Source organism: Lepidochelys kempii, chromosome 3 (genome assembly GCF_965140265.1).
Source record: "Lepidochelys kempii isolate rLepKem1 chromosome 3, rLepKem1.hap2, whole genome shotgun sequence".
In the NCBI taxonomy this organism is placed as follows: Eukaryota; Metazoa; Chordata; order Testudines; family Cheloniidae; genus Lepidochelys; species Lepidochelys kempii.
In genome coordinates this window covers 158,527,361-158,541,647 of record NC_133258.1, presented here as the reverse complement: position 1 = coordinate 158,541,647, position 14,287 = coordinate 158,527,361, and the positions used below count along the sequence as shown (strand labels likewise).

Sequence of the window (14,287 nt, the reverse complement as noted above, 5' to 3'; positions counted from 1 at the left end):
GTTCACATCCCCACTAAAGTGCTGAAGTCACTAAGTTTCTTCTTAAAATGATTGTCTACACAGATTTCCCTCTTGGAGCACATGTACCCTATGTATGCAAGATGGGATTCTTTTAGCCAGCTGCTCTTTGGGGCTGCTCCTCCAGCTTAGGTGCCATCACATCCCTTCCCTCCCACACCTGGGGAATAAAGTGCAAAGCTGGTCCTAATTTCTCTCAGTTCCTTCTTACCACTCATGGCAGTGACGTGGAAGCCCTGCAGTCTTCACATATTCTGCACACTGTGCAATTTACTTAGCCTTGTATGCAGTAGTATAGTGTAATTTGTGTAGTTTCTCTTTTTCATGTTTCCAGGGGCGGGAAATTAGATACATTTTAATTAGCCTAGACATCTTTCTTCGTCCCCACCACCTCTACCACGCCCAGCCATACAGGGGTACTAACATTATGGCAGAAGGTAAGTCACCAGGGTTTAATGTCACCCCTATGATGCTTGGATGCCCATTAAGTGTGGACCCTTCCAGTACCTTCTTTTTCTTGAAGTATACATCCACGAGAGGTGTTTTGTCTGTTGCTCTTTCACCAAGTATACTCAGAGAAAGATGGAGGCGCAAATGAAATTTTTCCTCCTAGAGAATTGATCCAAGCCTTCTCAGACTTTGGGAGAAGAGCTACAGCCAGGCTTCAGACAGTGGGGTGGTGAGCTGTGATTCCATTTTGAGCTCTTGAACTACACCCACTCACAAGAACCATTCAGTCACACTTCACTGGCATCAGTGTCTGATGGGCAGAAAGAAGCACCAATCCAAAGATGAACCTCAGGCACAGGTTGCCGTTCCCAATACCTGGCAAGAAACAGAAGAGTCATCAGCTGCATGACTTCTCTTGGGCTCATTTATCCAACAGCCATAAGCTTGACAAGACCCATGCCAGTGACTCAGTACCGACTTCCAAGACAGCACATGTGGTACTCTCTAAATCAGCAAACTGCTGCCCTCAGTACCAACCCTTTGGTACAGACCATGGTGCTAACTGCATTGGTACTCAGATTCTCATTACAAGTGCCTCTGTGATTGTAGCCCCAGTATCTTCCACCTCAGTACCAACTACATCCATGGTACCCACTATTCCAGTGCTGAGTAACTTATTGGTGGACTCTGTACTGGAGTCCTCTCTCTTCAAAAAAATAAAGAGGAGTGATAGCTAACCCACCAACTTTGTAGCCACTGGTACTGCAGGTTAGAGAGATATCCCTGGTACCGACCTTTCCTATACAGTACACATGAGAGACCTGTCCCTCTCTTAGAGGAGGTGGTGTAATAATTGGTTCCTAGCAGGCCTACTTTAATTGTTAGCCTAACTGATAAAAAGTGGGTTAAGAGTCAAAAATTGTTACAGTAATTTGTTATATAAAACTATTTTTAACAACCTTGTTAAAAAGAATACAAAAACCCTAAATTTAATTTAAACAAAAAGGGTCGACTGTTACCACTCAAGGACTGTGTTAAAATTATGACTGGTAAATAAGAGAAGTAAAAAATCAATAAGTCAATATTGGTGTATCAAAATTAGGCCTAATTGATGGACAAAATAATGAGAGGATAGATTATTCCACTCATCGCCTTTTTTGGGGCCCTTTAAAAGTGACTTGGGGAACAAGAGGGAGAACTTTTTACTATCACCACAGCTGCAGCAGAAAAATTGTTGCCTTAGCACCAGACCTTAGTACTCCAGTGGGGACATTGGACTAGGTGTAGTAAAAAGAGGTCTGGGCTTCATGGGGGTGTCACCCTATCTGGTACCTCCCATGTGCCCTCCAACTCAATACTTCTGCCCATTCCAGTCATGGCTTTATTTGGCACCTTCAGGCGTACAGCCAGACTTCAAGAAGCCTGCTTCATCCACTCTCTCTATGGCTAAATCATCCTCCCCAAAGAGACAAATCAGGTAACTCATTACAGCCACAGATACTTGAAAGGCAGGAGAAGAGTGAAGAAGAACATCAGCTACCAGGGGAAAAGCATCCTATCTCTGCTATGATTTCCTCACTGTCCCCTGACAAGGCAGTGAATCCACCTCCCTCAGCTGGTGAGTTTAAGGAATTCCAGAACCTAATGAGACACATAGTAGAAATCCTAGCCATACATCCCTATCATGTCAGAAAGAGCAGACAGGAGGTACTGAGTCCCTGCTAAATGATCTAAGTATTTCTAGACATTCAAGAGCAAGTTCTCTCATAGTGGTAGCAGTACGAGAGAGATCAAAACATTGGGCCCTCCTAAGTCCACACTGAGCAAAAAGGACCCAAAGAAATTGGAACTCTTTAGCCTTAAGCTTTATTCATCAACTGTGATCCAGAGGTATGGCTAACTGTTAGGCCCTCCTCTCAAAATAAGATTTTTTTAAAATTGAGACAATGTCTCGATTTATAGAAAACTATCCAAAGAGTAGCAAGCGGAGATGAAATATAGAATGGCAGAAGGACATCTGACTTTCTATACTTCTCTATTGTCATAGCTTCAGTCCTCAGGGATCCCCAGGCAACAATCAAGGTCCTCACATTTTAGAATAATGAACTTTTCAACAACAGGACAGAGGAAGCACCCTCTAAACTTTAGAGTCTAAAGGATTCAAGGGCAGTTCTGTATTCTTTGAGACTCTACATCCCAAATCTAAAGAGGAAGCAGCCATGCCAACATACTTTTGACAGCACTCCTCTGTCAAATATTACAGTCAGCCACAGAGGACCTAAGAGCCACTGAGGAAGAGACAGAAATTCCAGTGTAAATGACCCTCTACCTCCTTTGCTGCCCCAGGGTTGACTCCAGCATTGAGATCCTGATAGAACCACCTGAGGATCTTTTCTGTACTACCCTCACACCATCCCTTGGCAACAACCATTTTTGTTTTTGAGAAGTTTGGTCAAGCATTACCTCAGACTAGTGGGTCCTAGAGATCATAAGCAATCCCTTCCCTGTTCTTTTTCAGAGACCCTTCTCACAAGAGACTGTTAAAACAAGTAAACTCCTTTCTATAGCTGGGAACTGTGGAGGAGGAGGTGCCCTTACATTTCAGGGGAAGATGCTTTTATTCACATTATTTTCTGATCCCAAAGAAGAACAAGGGGTTGGTGGCTTATTCTGGACCTTCAGTGCCTCAAAATGTTCATCCATTGTTTCAAATTCAGGATGGTGACTCTAGCCTCCATAAATTCCTGCATTAGATCATCAGGACTGGTTTGGTGCTCTTCACCTATAAAATGCCTGCTTCCATATATCTATTCACCCAACCCACAGAAATACCTCAATTTCCTTTAGGAACATTCCACTATCAGAATACGGCTCTGCCCTTTGGTCTATGTACAGCACCAAGAGTTTTCACCAAGTGCCTTGAAGTACAGGCAACTCATCCAGGTAAATAAGGAATCCAGATGTATCCTTACCTCAACAACTGACTGATTTGAGGAAGAGTTTCACAACAGGTGACTGACTCAGTTCAAATAACTCTAAAGTTCTTTGCCTTGTTTCATCTCAAAGTTAATAGCAAAAATCCACACTGACTGATGCATAGCACAGAATTCGTAGGAATCCTATTAGACTCCAGATATTGATAGCTTACATTCCACAAGAGAGAATCCAGACTATAGCAGGGCTTATCAGTCAACTTCAAGTTCACCCAAGAACATCAGTGAAAGCATGTCTCAGACTTCTAACACACTTGACCTCATATACTTACGTCACCTAGCATGGCAAACTTCACCTACACTCTCTGTAAGAATGGTTGAAATCACTATGTCTACCCAGCAGACACTTTATGGACTAGATGGTTATGATCCCACAAGAAGTCATCATTAAACTAGTGGAAAGACCCTCCTCAGGTGTGCAGTGCAGTACCCTTCTTTATACCTCTACATACTAAGACTCTAGTGACAGACAACTCCACTCAGGGATGGGGAGGGCTCATCTAGATCACCTTTAAATCAGTAATAGTTGCTGATCTCAGAAGGCTGTATATCCATGTGTTTCCATATCTGGATGACTGGTTAATCGAGGGTCAATCCAGTCAGCAAGTTTTGGACAATATCCTTCAAATTCAGTTTTTCTTTGCTCGATTTGACCTGAAAATAAACAATGACTAGTCAGTTCTGTGTCCTGTGTAAAGAATAGAGTGCATTGGGGCCATTCTGGACTTCACAATAGCAGATTGCCTATCGGCCTCCAGAAAAAATGTCCAATTATGCTCAACCTATGCAATAATCTGCAGGTTTATCTAAGAACAATTAGAGGATCTTGCCTCAGTTTGCTCAACCACCTGGCCTCACTTACATGACTCAGCATGCCAGACTTCACCTGTGTTGCATGCAAAGATGGTTGAAGTTTGTGTATCAGCCAAGAAAACATCACATGGACATGTTAATTCACACTGCATCTTGAGTCCTGGCTTCATTAAGTTGATGGATGGATCCAGTAATGTATGCTGCAAGGTGATCCCTTTCTCTCCTCCAGTTCCATTGAAGACACTAGTAACAGATACATCCGCTCTGAGCTGGGGAGCACACCTGGATGATGTGCAAACACAAGGCTTGTGGACAGCTCAGGAATCAGCTTTTCATTTACACATCCTAAAGCTGGGAGCCATTTATTGAGCTTGCAAAGTCTTCCTACCATTCATCAAGGGTCTCACCATAAAGATTAGAACATACAGTACGGCTTCAATGTTTTACCTGAACTAACAAGGCAGGTCAGAATCCACTCAGTTGAGTCAGGAGGAGGTACGTCTGGAACTTCTACATTCGTCATCGGGTCACTTTCAAGGCATCTGATCTCCCCAGAGTGCAGAATGTTCTGACAGATAACCTCAGCATAAAATTAATCAACAATCACAAATGGACTCTAAAAGATGAGGCGTTTCAAGTGATTTTCAGTGAATACGGTTTTCCCACCATAGATCGGTTTGTTATTAAAGAAAACAAGAAATGTCATTGTTTCTGTTGCAAAGGAAGACAGAGTTCAGGGTCAGTTTCCAATACATTCCTGATTTCATGGTCTTTGGAACATCTGTAGGTATTTTCTCCGATCCTGCTGATTCCTAGAACCATAAGAAAATTCAAACAGGAAGTAGCCATATCATATTAATAGCCCAGGTGTGGCCAACACAGTTTTGGTACTTAGACCTTCAAACCTCATCCATTCAACCTTCCAACACCTTACTGTTACTCTGAGGCATAATCTTTGAGTCATGGTCAAGTTTCTTTGCACTCTGCACCTCACAGCATTGAACGATTGAATGGTTAATTCATCAGAAAGTCTGTCTGGCTATGTACGGAACATTCTCAGTGAAAGTAGGAAAGACTCTACTAGGAATACTTACCTGGCTAAATGGAAGAGATTTTCGATATGGCTTCATCATCATCAATTATCTCCTTCCACAGCTCAGGTCTTAGACATATTAGAATAATTCCTGGAATTCAAAAAATTCAGTCCTGTAAATTAGTTTGATGAAGGTTCAGTTAGCAGCCATCTTTGCTATTCACTCTCTCATTCATTAAAGATTTGGTTTTTTTCCCACCCTGTGGTAGCAAGATTTTTAAAAGGTCTGATAGGGGTTTATCCCCCAGTAGGAAAACCAGTCCCTTCCTGGGAGCTTAATTTAGTCCTGGCAGGTCTCATGATTCCACCTTGGTCTATTTCACTTACCAGCAAAGACAGCATTTTGTTGGCAATAGCATTAGCAAGGAGATTAGAGGAGTTACTGTACCTGATGGCAGGACATCTGTATAGTGTCTTCCATAAAGATAATGTCTCATTAAAGGTCTGTTCCAAAAACTTACTGAAGGTGGTTTTTGATTTTCATTTGAAATCAGGTCATTCATCTGCTGATGTTTTTTCCTGAAATCCCAAACTCACAAGGGTGACGAGAAACGGCATTCTTTAGAGATCTATAGGGCACTTTCCTTTTACATAGATAGGATGAAACCATTCAGAATGTCTCTCGGGCTCTTTGTTATATATGCAGAGACAATGAATGGTCAGACTGTTGTGGCTCACAGAATCTAAAACTGGATCTCACTGTGCAACAAAATTTGTTACAAACTGGCTAATGCAAGTCCACTCCCTAGGATTACTGCCTGTTCTACTATAGCTCAAACTGCTCACTCTCTCTAAGGAATGTTCCTACTGTGGACATTGGTAGGTCTTACTTCCACAATGGTGTAATGCTGAGTGAATGTGGGGCTGTATCTAGAGGTGATGTGAACTTTGGGAAAGAAGTTCTATAGTCTTTGTTTTAAAAGACTCCTGGTTCCCACTTCCAACATGTCTACTGCTTGGGTGTCATCAACAGTGGAATATATATATGTGGACATGCACTCAAAGAAGAAACAGTTACTTGCCTGTACACACACATTCCACAACATCCCCTACATCCCTGCTACTGTGGAGTCTATTTTCATAAGGATTTCAGTGATGAAGGAACTGGGGGGCACTTTGAGTGGCCTAGTGTTTTATGCCCTCAGTTGGAGGCATGAGGACCCCCAGGGCACATCCCTCACCCGAACAGGTACTGCTGACCAAAAGTCTCTTGCTCAAATGCACTGGACACATAGACCAGCAGTGGGCAACACATCTTGAAGAACCAAAGTTACTGTGCAGGTAAGTAAGAGTGTCTTTTCCTGTTAAAATAATAATGAAAATTGCTGCTTTTTGTCTTATAAATTTTGTTATATTTCAGCAGTTAGCAATATGCTTAAACTTTTCTTAAGAAGTGGTAACTAAATCATATACATTTTTCTTCTTTAGGTTCATCTGGGAACATACCTGTATAACAACAGATTCTTATCTGAGGTTCGGAAATGCAATGACTTTCTAACTTCCTCTTCCATAGCTGTATACTATAATATGTGCCGCAGCATGCTCCCAACGCCAGCTAAGTGTCACTATACATTTAATCTACGAGATCTCTTCAAGGTGTGTTATACTGCACTAGACATTTCAGATTGCCATAAAAGTATTCTCAATTTTTGTGCATAGTGAACAAGCAAGAGCATATATAATTTTGTCTATTGAATTGAGCTTGGTTCTTGGAGTTAGATTATTAAATTAGTCTTGCTATCTGGAGTCCTATGATAGTTTCAATTTGGTTTATGACAAACAAGGAAAATAAATTTAGAGATTTCCATATAATCCAGTCTTTGCTTTTAGAATTGCCAAGATCACTCAGAAATAATTATTAATAAAAAGAAGAAAATAGAGGGTGGAATGGGATGGTCTCCTTCAGACTACAAATTGTTCATTTTAAAAGTATTTGTTGCTGCCTACCAGAGTGGCCATACCATGAGCACTATATACTAATCTATATCTCACTTACTTGTGCACTGGTATATACTGTTGTATCTTATCTTTATTTCCTTCCATAAAAAGATGTGTTAACATTAGAAACAAATATCTAGGAACTAAATAATTTTGGCCATTTTCAGCCCTGCTACATGTCAGCACAACTCTTTTGACTTCAGTTAAGTTGAACTTCCACTTATACCAGGGCTCAAGTAACCCTTTAAGTATATTTATTTACTGAAAAGATTAAAGTTTGAATCAAGGCTGAGCATATACATCAGTCCCTGTTGTGCATGATCTACAAATATAAAAACATTTTCGTGTACTATTAAAAATTTCAATAAATTGTGATTTCAGCAAGTGTGGTATTTCTTATAAAATAAAATACTACAGTATCCTACAGTAATGGAACTCAAACAAGAGATATTTAAGGAATTTTCAGGGCCTCATGCTGCCAGGGAAGATGGGGAAGGGGAAATTATTAGGTCAGGAGTTGCTTCTATTCCTAGTATGTATGGAAAGTTGGATCATGTAAGCTCTGTGTGTTGCAAATTATTCAACATTGCAAAAGGTACCCCGGGCAGCCACTTGCATTGCTTATGCTTATGGCTGACCAAATATGGGTGGTCATCTGGCTTATACCAACAGCCCTGTGGTAGGGCTTGTGGTGAGCTTTGCCACTCCATTAGGACTCCTGGACCCACTGTGCCTCAAGAGGCACAATCTTTTCTATAGTTCCTGATGCCTAGGGAAGATACACCTGCTGCTACATCTTATAGAGGATGCAATGTGCACTTTGTTTCATGTCCTCCCACCTTCCCTGGATAGCATGATGTTGTAACCATGGTCATGGGCCAGGAACTGTCATGTTACCATCCTCTGTGTGGGAGGTACAAGGTAGGCTTCTTGTGCTCTCCTGCTCCCTTGAATGCATGTGCAGGGGAAGAAAATACATAGCTTAAGTAAGAGATATTTGAATGCTTTAGTTCTGATTAAAATGTATGATACTACTGTTGATAAAGCTTAATACAATATATGGTAGTTTCAAAATAAATATAACAGGATCTCTTTTAGTAATCCAATTAATTTAAAACTTCATATAAACACTGTATACTAAAATTGCTAACAGGTGCTCCAGGGGTTGTTGCAAGCCCACAGGTCTGTTATTGTCTCAAAAGAAACTGCAGCTCTTCTCTTTGTGCATGAAACAACCCGAGTATTCCATGATCGCCTGATTGAATCTGCTGAAAGAGAGATTTTTTATCAGTTTCTCTCAAATGAACTCAATAACTATTTTAAGGTAAATATGTGCATTTTTCTTTAGACATTTTTAAGAAGAAGAATATTTTGTGCATTTGTTTTAGGCCCTTTTGGAAAACTTCCTTAGTTATAAAAAAGAATAGTTATCATAGATGTATAAATTAAGGGCCATGATCTGCTCTCATTCACACCAGTATAAATCCTGTGTGACTAAGAGCAGAATTTGGCCTGAAGTTAAAAAAGTTAGCCTGGTCCTCAATCCTGCATATACAGAACTCCTGCTGATTTCAGAGGGAGTTCCATGTGAAAAGGCTTGCAGGATTGGGCACTTAATTATTAGATGACTGATTCTATCTCACCCTGTGTGGGTAAACAAAGGGAGGGGGGAGAGAGGGCTTTCTCCACCTTTTACCACAGTTGGAGATGAGCAGAAGCAAGCATACTGGAATTTGATAACACGTAAAGCTTTCTGTTGATAAAGAAGAAATATTTCTCTACATCCAGGTGAGAAGATCATTTTCCGCTGAAATTTATCTGGAAAAATAAGGAAATATCTCACCATACTTTGCTTTAGGTGCTAAAAATTAAAAAATGAAGCCAGGAACGACAATAATATACACTCTCCCATTTATGTACTGTATTGTAGTGTATTTATATCTGTTTAACTTGCTGTCAGGAAATATGAATTTGAAGCAAAGTATGAATGTTTTCAGTCTGTAGCAATTTAGGAATGTTTAAAATATTGTGCAACACATTTTTTGTTGTGAATTTATTCAAAGAGGAATTATTTTATAAAAAACACCAACACTGCTTCCTATGTCACTCAGTTTTCCATAGTGTACACGCTTAGGCCACGTCTACACTACCCGCTGGATCAGCGGGTAGTGATCGATCTATCGGATTGATTTATCGTGTCTAGTGTAGACACGATAAATTGATCCCCGATCACCCTGCCGTCGACTCCGGAACTCCACCATGGCAAGAGGTGGAAGCGGAGTCGACGGGGAGCGGCGGCCATCGATCCCGTGCTGCGAGGATGCAAAGTAAATAATTCTAAGTCGATCTAAGATACGTCGACTTCAGCTATGCTATTCTCATAGCTGAAGTTGCGTAATTTAGATCGATCCACCCCCCCCCCAGTGTAGACCAGGCCTTACAGATATCAACTTGGCTTAACCCTGCTTAGTCTATGAGATTTGACAAGATCATAATCCAAGATGAAATGCTGTATTTTTCAAATAACTTCACAATTTGACCAATTATTAGCACAGTGCTAAATGTAGCCTTCCAAGGCATTAACATGCCTTTAACATCTGGTGCCAGATTAACATTGGCTGCCTTAAATTGGTGCAGCCCCATTGACCTCGGTAGAGCTACATCAATTTACACCAGCTGAAGAACTGGCCATTGGAGTTTAACTAGCTATCCGATAACAGTTTGCAAGAACAAAAACAACTCCAACTGCAAGACACATTTCACTGTTTTATATTTAACCACGTTCAACATTAGGCAGATTGTCGGCTTCTAAGGTTGTACCATGTTTTGAACGTGGCAAGTTGAAGAAAGCAGTTTTACAGGAAGAATCAAATGTAATTAGTAATATGTAAGTCACCAGGGAATTAATGATAAACAACTAATCATTGAAATATTTCTCTTGTAGTTTTTCTCTAATAGACTGCATGTTATGTTGTGTGTGTGTGTGTGTCTGAAAAGTTGCATGCTACAGTATTTTTAAATGTTTTCTTGCATTTGCAAAAGTTAATTGGAAATTGAAATGCACAGAAAACATCTGGAAGATCAGTCATTTTTGATAGGATTATTACCAAGGTAAATCAGTTTCATGGCCTATCAGTCTTCACCATGTCCCTTCAAATAGGTTGTGATGGATTACAATATGTTTGTTTTTCCCTGGAAGGAGACCGATCTTATGTCTAGAACTTGTGTTAGCTGTACCAAGTCGGTGGGTTACACACAGAACAAAATGTATGCCTACAATTGCATCAGGTTTTGTAAACCAAATACAGGAACGTTTTTATTTTAATATGTGTGGTTTGGGAGTTACAAATCTCCTAAAATAGAATAGTGAACATTTTAATAAATACAGTGAACATTTAAAAAAAAATACTGATCAATTGATAGAGATATAAATGCAAAATAGAGTAGTCATCTGTTTGCCATACATCTATAATAAATTGATATTATTGGTGAGAAGTGATTGTCATTTACAAAGTAAAGATTTCATTTTAAATGCTAGAGAACATACAATACATTGTTGATTTGTATACCCTTTACTTCAAATCCTTTTTTAAAGATGCTAGCAAAAAAAACCGTAATGCTCAAGAGAAAAACAGCATTACAAGTTACAGCCAGCCAGCCATGCTAAATTTCTGTATTTTGCTGCAAAATGATAAAGATGCTGTCCTTAGAATACACTATTTCTTGTCAAAGGCACTCTTGAATGACAAAAATACTTTCTTTATTTGAAATGGTCTTAATGGTTGAACACTTAATTGAATCTAAACATGAGAGCTGAATGGATTAAACTAGTCCTGTAAGCAGCAAAGAGCAATTTCTTCTTCAAGCAACTGTCTACACAGATCCCACTGAAGGTGTATGCATCTTGTGCATCTTTTAGTCCGCAGTGTCCATTAGTGGTGTCCATGCACCTTGTACACCCTCATGCCACCTACAGCGAGATTATAAAGAGTGCTGAAGCCCCAACCTGCCACTCAGTTCCTTCTAACCTCCCATGGCAGCAAGTCAGAACTAGTGTCCTACTGCCGCCTTGCTTAGAATTAGGGTAATAGATAGTTAGAGTCACAGACTTTAAAGCCAAAAGGGACCATCGTGATCATCTAGTCTGACCTCCTGCACATCGTAGGTCACAGAACCTCACCCACCAACTCCTGTAATAGACCCATAACCTCTGGCTGAGTTAACTGAAGTCCTCAAATCATGATTAAGACTTCAAGTTACCATTTGCTCACATTTAAACCAACAAGTGACCCATGACCCATGCTTCAGAGGAAGGAAAACAACTCACCATCCTGGGTCTCTGCCAATCTGCACTGGGGTAGAATTCCCTTCCAATCCCAAATATGGCCATCAATTAGACCCTGAGCATATCGGCAAGACCCACCGGCCAGACACCTGGGAATGAATTCACTGTAATAACTTAGAGTCCTTCCCATCTAGTGTCCCATTTCCAGCCATTAGGAATATATGCTACTATCAGTCACAGGTGGGCCACATGCCATTGTAGGCAATCTCATCATACCATCCACTCCATAAACATGCCAAGCTCAGTCTTGAACCCATTTATGTTTTTTGCCCCCACTGCTCCCCTTGGAAGACTGTTCCAAAACTTCACTTCTCTGGTGGTTGGAAACTTTTGTCTAATTTCAAGCCAAAACTTGTTGATGGCTAGTTTAGATCCATTTGTTCTTGTGGCAACATTGGCGCTTAACTTAAATAACTTCTCTCCCTGCCTTATCCCTCTGATGTATTTGAAGAGAGTAATCATATATCCCCTCAGCCTTCATTTTGTTAGGCTAAACAAAGCTCCTTAAGTCTCCTCTGATCATCCTAGTAGCACTTCTCTGCACCTTTTCCAGTTTGAAATCATCTTTTTCAAACACAGGAGACCAGAATTACACAGTATTCCAGATGAGGTCTCATCGCCAGGTCAGAATATTTCCTCCACAAATGGAAAATCAAAGAATCACCAAATTGGGACTGTGGTGAGGTACAAATCATGTGACATCACAAACAACTGTCCCATTTACGCTTACAGTGGTGGTAGTAGGAAGATCCACCTAGCTTATCCCAGAAACATTAGAATGGCTTTCAAATCTTAAAATTCAAGTATAATCCCATCCTGTTGCTTTTCAAATGTCATACAAAAGAAGAACCAATGACTATATAATGGTAATAACACATCCCTATTGCTACTGGAAATACCTCATCTCATACATCCTAGAATTGCATTAGCCTTTTTCACAGCCAAATCACATTGTGGCTCACAGTCATCCTGTGGTCGACCAGTAGAACCAGGTCTTTCTCCTCCTCCGTTGCTTCCAATTGATATGTCCCCAGTTTATAGCAAAAATTCTTAGTCCCTTAGTGCATGACTTTGCACTATTAAATTTCATCCCGTTTCTATTACTCCAGTTTTCAAGGTCCTCCAGATCATCTTATATGATATTCCCATAACTCTATTCCCTGAAGAACTCCCTTAGTAGCCTCCCTCAAGCCTAGCAGTTTACCTTTCAGTATGAACTGTTGTAGTCTTTAACCAGTTCCTTACTCACTTTTCAATTCTTGTATTAATCCCCATCTTTCAAGGTTCCTTCCGCACTCTGAACTCTAGGGTACAGATGTGGGGACCTGCATGAAAACCCCTAAGCTTATTTTTACCAGCTTAGGTTAAAACTTCCCCAAGGTACAAACTATTTTCCTTTTTACCTTGGACTTTATTGCTGCCACCACCAAGCGTCTAACTGATATATAACCAGGAAAGAGCCCGCTTGGAAACGTCTTTCCCCCCAAAATCCTCCCCAAACCCTACACTCCCTTTCCTGGGGAAGGCTTGATAAAAATCCTCACCAATTTGCATAGGTGAACACAGACCCAAAGCCTTGGATCTTAAGAACAATGAAAAAGCAATCAGGTTCTTAAAAGAAGAATTTTAATAGAAGAAAAAGTAAAAGAATCACCTCTGTAAAATCAGGATGGTAAATACCTTACAGGGTAATCAGATTCAAAACACAGAGAATCCCTCTAGGCAAAACCGTAAGTTACAAAAAGACACAAAAACAGGAATCTACATTCCATTCAGCACAGCTTATTTTCTCAGCCATTTAAACAAAACAGAATCTAATGTATATCTAGCTAGATTACTTACTAAGTTCTAATACTCCATTCCTGTTCTGTCCCCGGCAAAAGCATCACACAGACAGAGAGAACCTTTGTTTCTCCCCCACTCCAGCTTTGAAAGTATCTTGTCTCCTCATTGGTCATTTTGGTCAGGTGCCAGCGAGGTTATCCTAGCTTCTTAACCCTTTACAGGTGAAAGGGGTTTTCCTCTGGCCAGGAGGGATTTTAAAGGTGTTTACCCTTCCCTTTATATTTATGACACCATCTTTTCAAATTAACTAATAATTTCCCATGTGGAACTGTATGAAATGCCTACTGAAATCCAGGTAGATTAGATCTACTGCATTTTCTTTGTCTAAAAAAAAGAGTTATCAGTTCATTAGTTTGTTGTTAAGTTTCATTTAAGCCCGTTGAGTTTAAAAAAAAAGGGTGGGGTTGGGAGTCTCTTCTTCTTTCAGTCTTGCCTAAATAACAAGGGTAGGTCTGACGGCAGAATGCAAATCCCTAGGCTTAAAATATGCCCAGGATGCAAGACAGCTGTGCTTGCTAATGATGCACATTCGATATGCCTTCTTATTTCAGAGTAACCCATATACCTAGTAAGTGTACTATTTAAAACTGTCTTTCTAAGCATGTTGAAAAGATATATGATGCCATTTTAAATTATTTTTCATGGAGAAGTCCATGTCTGTATCTTGGACTCTGAGCTCTCTCCTAATAAGCAGTCTTCTTGGTTTCAACTAGTGCTTTGATTATGAGAGACACTACTCCAGGAACTAAAAGGTCTTCTGGCTCTGAAAGACCTCAGGCTTCCCTGAAAAAA

At 40.3% G+C, this 14,287-nt stretch overlaps 1 protein-coding gene across 1 annotated transcript in view; it reads left to right on the top strand.

The window, feature by feature from the left end:
• Positions 1-14,287, top strand: part of DNAH14 (dynein axonemal heavy chain 14) — a 454,489-nt gene that overhangs the window by 284,871 nt on the left and 155,331 nt on the right. The window contains 2 exon segments of the mRNA XM_073336702.1: positions 6,796-6,963; positions 8,459-8,629. Coding sequence (XP_073192803.1) covers positions 6,796-6,963; positions 8,459-8,629 — 339 coding nt within the window.